Source organism: Uloborus diversus, chromosome 2, assembly GCF_026930045.1.
Source record: "Uloborus diversus isolate 005 chromosome 2, Udiv.v.3.1, whole genome shotgun sequence".
Lineage (NCBI taxonomy): Eukaryota > Metazoa > Arthropoda > Arachnida > Araneae > Uloboridae > Uloborus > Uloborus diversus.
Window position 1 is genome coordinate 35,930,248 of NC_072732.1, and position 10,881 is coordinate 35,941,128.

At 30.9% G+C, this 10,881-nt stretch overlaps 1 protein-coding gene across 1 annotated transcript in view; it reads left to right on the forward strand.

Moving 5' to 3' along the window:
• Positions 1 to 10,166, forward strand: part of LOC129216964 (thimet oligopeptidase-like) — a 45,379-nt gene extending 35,213 nt beyond the window's left edge. The window contains exons 14-16 of the mRNA XM_054851187.1: positions 4,053 to 4,184; positions 8,934 to 9,050; positions 9,821 to 10,166. Of these exons, the coding sequence (XP_054707162.1) occupies positions 4,053 to 4,184; positions 8,934 to 9,050; positions 9,821 to 9,916 (345 nt within the window). The 3' untranslated portion in view covers positions 9,917 to 10,166. The remainder of the gene's footprint in view (positions 1 to 4,052; positions 4,185 to 8,933; positions 9,051 to 9,820) is intronic.
• The last annotated feature ends 715 nt before the right edge of the window (positions 10,167 to 10,881 follow it).

Here is a 10,881-nt window from a genome sequence, read left to right on the forward strand (position 1 = left end):
GAAAACATTTTGGGGTTCCCAAAATAATGATTGTGCATAGGCACATTTCCCTCCGCGAAGCTAGCATATAGTTTACTCTTTGCTTGAGCTATTCAGCAAGCAATAACTTTCATTTAAGGTATGGTACTTACATAAGGTTCTAATGGACTGCACTTGTTAGTATGTTTAATATGAAATAGTGTTGTCTTTTCATTTGATTAATTGAGGCAGTGAGAAGCGAAGAAATGTAAGTGGATGTATTCAAGGTTTGAATAAAAGGCGTGTAAAGATAAGTTCCTAGGTAGGCTTTCATTGAAATTTTTTCCAAAATCATGCTGTATAGAAACACCTACCAGCTACTAGTACAATTCAATACTCTTGCCCCAATAGAGAGGAGAGGTTCACCTACTATTTGTACTGGTTATCTCCAAATTCTTAATTTTGTCACTTATATCCCTTATACATAAAATATTTCAAGCTAATTCATATTCAATTAAATTCTCTATGTCAAACTTGTTTTGTGTTTTTGATGTTATCTATTTCTAACCTTCTTCGAGCTTTGTTCAAGCAATATTTTAAATTTCTTTAATCATCAACCTAAATATTAATGAAAAACACAATTTAGTCTCAACTGTCTGTTTTGATTTAAGTCTCAATTGGGTTAGGTACAAAAGCATATTACAGGGAGGGGGAGAATCTGCATCAGTTTCAATTTCTGATTTATCCCGATACAAAAAGGCAAAATTCGTGACTTTTGCGCCAAACTGTGTCAAAAATACGATTTTACCACCCAAAAGAGTTTAGTACAAGGAAATAAATAGTAGTTTGATTTATTTTTTGTTATTGAAACAAAGCCAAAGAGGTGAAATTGTATTGAAAGCCAAAAATGAGTGAAAGATGGTGGAAAATAATTCTTTATACAGTAGACCTTAGTTTTGCGCGGGTTTATTTTAAGCTGATTTGATTTTTCACGGTTTAAAATTTGACACCTTTATTTTATTTTACGCAGATACAGCATTGCAAACAGATTAAATTTTCAAAATCAAAACTCCCAAGATTGCAGATAACATGTAATAAACTGTATTTTGGAGTGCTAATAAGTGAGCTTGGCACATTTTTTGCGACACCAGAGACATTTTTTGCGATTGATGCCACAGCTCTTTCCAGAAGTAAAGTTATTAAACTCACACGATGCAGAGCTCACTGGAAAAAGAGTTTTTAGAAGTGACCAAAGAGAACAAAATCAAGGAGGATACCTACATCAATAACACAACACCGAAAGTTTTAAACTAAATAATTAATAAGAAAAATAAGACAATGATACGTCATATAAATTTTTTTACAAATCATTTTTAGCATTTTTTCGGATGTTCTCTAAAAAGTACCCTTGAGATTGCTTCAAGACTGACTCGAACCTACGCTCACTGGATCACAAAGGCTGCACTTTCAGGTCGAGCCACTGTGGATACGCATGTTTTGCATTCCAAGCATTTTATATTATAATATAAATTTTCCCGTTTTCATAATACAGTATACTCCCGATTATCCGTGCTAATCACCGGGCAGCGTAGCATGGATAATCAAAAAACACGGATAATCCGAAAAATCGTTTAAGGAATATGCAGGGTAACTATTTAAGGGGAAATCAGAAAAAACTAAATAATATATATACTCACACAAACCAGGAACTTTTCTTCGAAATGTATTGCTTAAAAAAAAATCGGTGATACATTTTTGTTTTCTTTGTTTGTTTAAATTGTTGTGTATGTCCGTACGAATTTTTCTTACTGCAATTATTTCTCCGTAATCGTAACTTCTTTCACTCATGTAATCCAATAAATGTTCCACAGATTGTAGAACAGTAGAATGTGAAATTGTATTTTCTTCATGTTCTTCGTTGTCGGTATCATCACTTGTGTTTGATTCAGTAACAAGTTCAATGATGTTTTCGTCAGTTAGACATTGAAATCCTGATTCACATTCGTCGCTTTTAAACCACTCTTCAACATTTTCAGCGTCAACTGATTCGAAACCTTTGATTTCTTTAACTTCCTGAATGCTGTTACCGATATTATCGATAACATCATCGAAGCTTTAGAAAAGTGCGATTCCGAAATGATGCACGGATAATCCACAAACCGGATAATCCGCACACGGATAATCGGGGGTATACTGTATTTTTTATTGCTGCTCCACTCCTATTAGTCATAGCATGATGTTATATAGCCTATAGCCATCCTCAATGAATGGACTATTCAACACAAAAGGAATTTTTATGATAAAGATAAACCTGCCTACAACGATATTTCCATATTTACTCGACGCATTTTAAACTGGGTACAACAGTAATCATTTTCTAACAAAACCTGTCTACAACGATATTTTTTCCTCTCAAGTAAGCTGGTTGAAGAACCTGATTTTTTTTCTTCTTTCTCAGAAAACGACTCCATAATGTCTGGAATGTGAGATAAGAAAAGAATGGATTATTTCTAATGTTAGTCTATCATTTTGTAGCTGAGGAGTCAAAAGAGGGGGATGAAGCGAGGATTGAAATGTGTACAGCTGTTTGAAATCTTTTGGCCGTCAGTTTCGAACCATTTTTCATTTCTAGAGGACAGATTCCACTTGATTTAGAAAGACGATGTTTTAAGCAAAATTCGTTTTTGATGTAATTTGCATAAAAAAAGTAGGTAAAAAAATTAACATGTTTTTTTGAAAAACAAAATTTTCTGTAAATTTCTTACGAAATAAACTGATGTTCATAATATCTATGATACACAGTTTTATACCTTCTACTATGCAGAACTTTCATTTTAAGTTCTATCTAAGGGTTTAAAACTATATTTTTTGAATTTGAAACTTTTTTATTCAAACTGTTTACAACGATCTGTCTATAACAATATTTTTTCTCGGCCCCCAGAGTATTGTTATAGACAGGTTTGACTGTATCAGGTCACTTTTCTGAAGTCCTGGCTCACTAAATAGGAATTATCTGTTATGTATTATTGGATATACAGGGTTGCCTGACGGGATGGCGCAGATTGCGCCGTTGACATTTTTGGGGAGGGTTGTTTAAAGGGATATCTTCCTGTTTTGGGGGGGAAGGAGCTCTTTAAAGTATTGGGAGGGGGCACCCTTACTCTTAGAGGGCAGGTGGACATCCCTGGGATATATGGTCAGGTTTTAATACAGTAATCACTCAAAAGGTCACTTTAGTTTGACTTTCTCTGAATGATTTCAGTGCCTAACAGATTCACTTCCAAAGAATTTTCCACATTATGCAATCCTAAAAAAGTGAAAAGTCATTTTTCCTACTAATGTAGCATGAAGTGTAGATAAAGCAGTAGAAAGTGAGTATAACAACAGTGATACTAAAAAATGAAGCAGTAACACAAGTATGCACGTCTTGAGACATTTTTTGACTAGCTATGAGAGAGCTAAAGGAAATATTCAGGAAAATACTAAAAACCATTTTGCTTAAATTAAAGAAAAATCGCAGCAGTCCTGCATTATTGATAATTTTTAGTTAGGTTAGTTATGCATCAATACATTGCTTGGGCATATCTGTATGCAACTTTGTTCGAAATGAAAATTTTTCCTCTCAAAATTTCTTATTGATTCCGAAATTATTTTTGATTTAAGTGTAGATTAAACTATTATAACCTATTTAACTGAATTATTTGAATGCATTAAATTTTATGAAGAATCAATGTATATACATGCTTATTTATTAACAAATATAAATCAATCAGTTAAAAGGTCATCCCACCTGTAAGATCTGTTTTGGGATATCCTGAGGGGTGACCTTATATCAAGGTCCGACTGTACTAAGTATTCACATAAAATATATTGAACTAAGTTTCGTTGTGGCCACAACTTACTAACTTTATTATGCAACCAGATTGAGTGAAAGTTATAAAATTGACGAAAAAGAAGAAATGTTTTAACTTCTTTATGGTGTATACATACTAATTTCATTGTGTCAAATTTTTGTGTAAAAGGAAAATTTTTAATTAATTGTAGTTATGAACATTTAGTGGAAAATTGTTACTTATCTTTTGCTTTCTAATTAGAGTGACTTGAGGCAAATGTTTTATGCTATCAATCGTGATGTGCTAAATATTGAAGTTCCTTCTGAAACTTTTATGCCTTCTGCTTTTGGACATCTTGCTGGTGGTTATGATGCACGGTACTATGGATACTTAGTAAGTACTAAATAACAGGGTTGATAAAAATCACTATTTTTTGATTTGAATAGAATTTTTGAAATTCAAATGCATTTATGTAGTATTTGATGCTAATAAATTAAACTGTTCAAGTTAGCTGTCTTAATCAGATAATTCTTTTTTAATATATAACAGGTTGTCTTTACTTTTGTGTGCAAAAAACCTGGAATTATTTTTAAATTATAACCAGTTTCAAAAGATTTTTTTTTTTTTTTTTTTTTTTTTTTTTTTTTTTTTTTGCAATTTCGCAAAATTAATTTGGTCAGAAGTTTATGCAACTGGAAATTTCTAAAAGAAAATATTTCTTTCCTTAACCTTAATGCATTACAAGAGAATTTTGACTCTAAATCTCTTTTGGATATTCTACCCTGTGTTCTCCATACTGTCCATGATGCTTTTAAAGCAGCATTTAAATCCTGGGACCTAAATAAGTTTTTCTACTGAAAATTTGCTTGATTTGATAGATATAGAGCCCAGCTGTTGCACAAAGGGCTTTAGCCATTTTGCCACACTTAAAAATCTTTGTTCAAAAGGCAGAGGTTGCAAATGTTGAACCGAATCAATACAAATACTTATGGCACAGTGAAATCGATATGCTGTTAACTTTTGGAAGCAAAGTTGGGTTTCTTGATTTTGGTGGCATCAGAATTGCCAGGTTTTTTAATAAGATTCCAGGCTGGTAAACCAATGGCCCTTTTCCTGTCTGAAGAGATGTATTTGATGCTTAACAATTTAATGAAGCCCTTTCTTCAAAGTTCTGTTATAGAGAAGATGAATTCTGCAATGAAGTTAGTGAAAATTGATCTCCACCAGAAATGTAATCAATTACCATTTACAGATGTGGACATTGGTTTTTCAGCAAGATGTAGTCTTAAAGAAAGTAAAGAATCAGATACTGTTAGATCTAATTTTAGAAAAGAATGTCTCTCAATTTTACAAAAAAATACGCAAAAATTGATGGAAAGAAATCCCTATGTTTTAAGTTAGTTAGAAGCATAAGCAGCCTATCCCCAACCATCATATCTACTTCTCATTCATCCAGTATTAATAAGAAGACAGAAATTGCTTTATATAGCTTTGTTGATTATAATTAAATGACAGCCACCACTTCTTCAGGGTTCGAAAATATCCGACATTTTGATATATATCGGATATTTTGATATCTCTCCGATATTTTCAAGTAAACAATCTCAAGTCTTCAAAATAGTAAATGTGTCCTCAAATCACTCTTTAAGTTCTTATATTGTTATTGTAATATGTAGACTTACAATTAATGATTCTTTCATTGTTTATATCTAATATTTCATTTTACATTTCTATCAATTGGAGTTAATTTAGCATTAGCTGTTTTACTCATTTTTTTCTTTTGTCAACTACTTTTACAGTTATATGATTCAGAAATAAATAACATGCATTAGTCGGTGCACAGTCATGAGACATTTTCTTTTTTTCCCAACAATGTTTAAAATTTAATTAGGCACTTTTAAAATGAATTAAAATTGTTACATTGCTAATAATTTTATGAATATAAAATACAAGTAAAAAAGAAATACTATATTACTTGGTTATATTAATGATGTATTATGCATCATAAAAATATAGTACATAACTTTTTGGTTACTTTTAATAACAAAGGAACAATTTTACTATGATTTCTATACTTTTTATATTGAAAATACTATAGTGGAAAAATAAATATCGTAAATATCAAAATATCATGACATTTTCAAAATAAAAATCGGATATATATCATGATAGATATCGACTGATATATATCAGTGAACCCTGCGTGCTAATAAAGTAAAATCAGAATTTTCTAAATTTGTTGAATGCCGACAGATTAAAAAGGAAGTGTCTGATTTTAAATGTGAGTCTGCAAGATTAGATATTTTCTACTCTGCCTAAAGACAATAAAAATTATCAAAACCTATTCACATTTGTGAAAAATGTTTTAATTTTGTCACATGGAATTACTTTAAACAGTGATATAAACGTAATGTGTATATAATGTCCCATAAGCACAATCAACCATGAAAAAAATAGCGAAAATAGCTAAACTAACCTTTAAAAATGCACCTGGAAAAATAACTTTAGCCACATCTGGCGTGGGCGCCCATATGCAAAATTTTAAGGGTGGGGGGGGGGGCCTCAGATATTTTCCCCGTGGTTTAGCTGGATATTTTCCCCATAGAAACCGCTTTCAGTACAGATTAGAGTTTATAAAGTTTGGCATTTTTAATAAATTATTCTTTAACGGCTGGAGAAGAAATATTTTTACATTTTTGCAAAGAAAAAAGTACTGAAAGCAAGGAAGTTCTAATTTCTAGGGGGGGGATTAAGCCCCCATTTGCCCTCCTATATCAGCGCCCTTGACATCTGGCAACCATGAACTGCGTGTGCATATCTGAATTTGACAAAAACTTGCTACAATATAAAGACCCTTATGCAGATGGGTCTATTTCTCATACATTTCTTAACAATCAAAACATCTTCCCCTTTTCTAAAAAAAAAAAAAATAATAATAATAAGTTTTAAAATAATGCAGAGTAAGAATTATGTTAACTGGGGAAATACAGAATAAAAATAACATAGAGCATTGTATTATTTTCCCCAAATAATGAAATTTAAAAAAAAAAAACCTGAAAACAAAATGCATGATTAAAATAAAAAAAAAAGAAAAAACCTGCTTCTTGACTTTTAAATCTAATAAAATTGATCAAGGACTGAAAAGCACATTTTTTTTTTTTTTTTTTTAGAATTCTTGTCTTATTGATATATGCATATTTCTTTCACTGTTTTGATTAAATGGAAGTTGGAAAGGATTGTATGATAAGTGTTGATTTTTAAATAAAAAAATTAATAGCTTTATTCCTAACAGATAAATACCCAATCTAATCTCTTCTGCTTAATTGCATTGAAAAGAAACTTCTTGTTTCATTTATCTTTTGCAAGTTATTTTCTTTTTAATTTTATTGCTATATTTTTTTTTCTTCTTCAGTTTCAATTCACTTCATTCAACAACAATATCAATCACTCTTTTTTCTTTTGGTAGGGCCGTTTATAATTAATAGCTGTTTGTTTATGGTATTTTCTAAACTAAATACTCTGAATTTCATGTCCATCAAATTCATTCTTCTGAACTTCTAAAATTTTAATCTTTAAAAATCATGATTTTACTCAATGATTTTTTTAAAACAATCAACTGATTTAAATCACGATTTAAAGCTGGTTGATTTAACTCACTCAACCCTGCTAAATAATGTTGAATTGTTTGCATTTATTTATTTTTCATTGAAAAAAATGTTTGAAAAATTGGATAAATGTTTTATTTAATGATGTCAGTTTAAAAAAAAAACTGAATAAAGTTACTGCAAAAGAATCATTCATTTTCCAAACCAAATTTATTCAAAGTGTTATACTTACAAAGAAACAACCAAACTTTGCAAGTTTTATGCTCACTCTACAAATGTTCTATGTGTGCCCCCTTGGTAACATGACAGGTTATTCCACATATTTTGCAGCTTGATCGCGTCAATGTACAACACTGCATCACTGATCCGTTTCTTCAGCTCTTCTATCACTTTTGGTAGATGAGGTTCATAAATAATGTCTTTAATATGTGCCCAAAGGAAAAAAATCACACAGTGTTAAATCTTACGACTGGGGACATTGATGCAATCATGGTACAAAATATGTGGAATAAATAAGAAATACCACCTGGATGTGTGTCAATAAGAGGCACATAGTGAGCATTTGTACAGCAAACATAAAAATTAAATAGTCTGTAGTTATTTGCATACATCAATTATATTTGTAAGTATAATACTTCTGCATAAATATAGATTTAAAAAGAAATTGTTTTTTTTTTTTTTTTTTTGTGTAGCCACCCTATATAATATTGCAAATTTAATTTTGTGCTGCATAGTTTTTCCTACAGCAGCAGTTAGTATGTATGACATGTACAGAAGATATGTGTAACTTAAATTTCTAAATTTTAAATAAATGCATGATTGGTTGTTGAAATTGAGTAGAGAACAAGTACTGATAAATAAAGGAAGAATATCATACTAAGGTGTTTGGGCAGGAAAAAAAATCAAAATTAAAAACTGTTATTTGAATATAATAATCAACTTAAGGATCATATGTAATTATCAATATGTGATGCATAATGTAAAATTATTAGAATTCAAATTTTAATGTTTATCTTTGCTTCATTTACAGTTGTTTTTGTGAACAATTAGGGCCTTCCTTTACAAAGTCAGCTTTTGAAAAACTTTTTTTTTTTTTTTCAAAAAAAAAAAGGACCCTAATAAGAAAGGAAGCAGATGTCATGAAGCCTCTAATGGGAGTAAAATTAACAATATCTTGGGATCATTTTCGCTCATAAAAATATAGGCCCTTGATAGAGATGGCCCTTAAATAAGAGTGGCCTTTAAAAGAAGTTTTACTGTATTTGTATTTGGCATCAGTCCAGTTGGTATTTGGGCATAAAGGTAAATCTACTTAAGAATGGTAGAATACAAGCAGAAAGAGAATTTAAAATGCATTTGGCAAGGATCTTAAAGAATACTTTTTGTAAGTCTTGCAGAAATAATTAGTGTACTGAAGTTAAATTTTTCATGTATTTGAGTATCAATTTGTGATTGATGGTGCATTTTTTGAAACAAGAATTGAATTAAAAAGCAATACTACTTTTAAACAATTTAGTAATGTTGATTTCTATTACAGTGGAGCGAGGTGTATTCTATGGATATGTTCGACACTGTCTTTAAAAATGGAAATTTGTTTAATGCAGAAGCTGGCATGAAATACAGAAATTCAATTTTAAAACCTGGAGGAACTAAGGTAGATATTGAAACTATTTGGCCTATTGAAATGCCTGGTTTTTCTTGCGAAAAATATCTTTGTAGACTAAGAACGTTATTCTGTAATCATTTAGAAATGTTTTCAAAATGGTTATTAGGGTAAAAATAAGCAGACACAGTCATTGTTACAACTAATGTCACTTATATGCATTGAACCTTTTAGTCCTTTAAGTTTAAGTAATGAATTTACATGTTTTTCTGTGTTGCAATGATTGTGTTGTGCTGTGATAGTATGGCTCAACTTTGTGCATTTAATTATATTTCTTTTGTACCCTGATACATAAGACTCCCGATTATCCGCGACTCAATCACGAACATGTATTTTTGCAGTAAAAAGCGAATACCATTGGCTGTTTTTTTTTTTTTTTTTTTTTGAAAAATTGTAAATTTACTCTCAGTTGTTTTGCTTGATTGATTGATTGATTTAATTTAATTTTATTATTATTATTTTTGTGCGTTCTTCATTGTACATACACTTGTTTGTTATGACGTTAAGTTCGGTTGTGCAAAAATACAAAACACTGTACTCTATATATATTTTCGCTGTTTGCAGAAAGTGTTATGCATCATTAAGAATTTGAGATAGGACAATTTTTACCTGATTTGTCCCCCATTTCAGTCTTTTTGCGGTTATCCACGATTTTTATTATCCGCGGCACTTGTGCCACCCAATTCCGCGGATAATCGGGAGTTTACTGTACATTGATTGAGTACTTATTTGGTTTAATTTTTATATTGTTTATTTCATAGGATGCTTATGACATGCTAGTAGATTTTCTTGGACGTGAGCCTAGTAGAGATGCATTCCTAAGAAGCAAAGGTCTTACTAAAAAAGAGTCAAACTAAAGATTTGAATATAATTTAGTCATCAAAAAGTATTAATTGGCGGCCTCCCTACTGAGCAGGATCTGTTCTAAAATTTTGTTGAACAAAATTGAATATTTGTTTAGGTGAAAGCAGATTTCTTCATCAAAAAGTGTTACTTGGTAGCCTCCCTAATGATCAATATCTGTTCTTTTTATTTTACCAAATTCAATATTTGTTTGTGCAAATTGTATGAAAAATTTTGAAATAAAACTTATGATAAAAATAAATGCTCTAAAACTTAAATAAAGACATCAAAGATTTTTCTTCTCATAGAAAAGTACTTTTAGATTTGTCCAATAAAATATACAATATCTTTAACTTAGTGACCTCCCGGGGTAGTGACTAATTTTTTTAGAACGACAAGGGTCACTGTTGATATTAACTAGAAATGATTAAAATTCCTCAGGTCCTCTTAAAGAGGACCTGAGGATTTTCTCATTTATTTATCGTCTCTCACAAATATTTGGCTCATGAGTGGGCTGCAGATAAGTTTTCATCCATACTATTAAAAATGTGTTCGCGTCCGTCTGTCTGTCCATCTGAATATCGATCTTCTCGAGAATTGCCGAGAATCGAGAGTCCAACAAGATACCAATCAATTACCGATTAATTTTTCTTACAACTGAATTACGTACTTCTGCTTTAGGGTGGGATTTTTAAATCTAATTCCCTGGCAACAAGTAATAACTCGTTCTTTTTTGAAGTTTTAACACTCCTTGTGAAAAATCACAATAAAATAGAACTTAATAAGATACACAAACTTAATAAACTTACTGGAGGGCTCAACCCCCTGCTCGTTTCACTATCTGCGGTGGCTCCTAGCTCCATGCCGCTAGTGGAGGGTGACAATAGGGAAGTTTTCGATTTTTCAATTTTATTTTTATATGATAGAGTAACATGTATGAACATCATAGGTGAAAAAAGTTTTGAGATACGATAGGTAG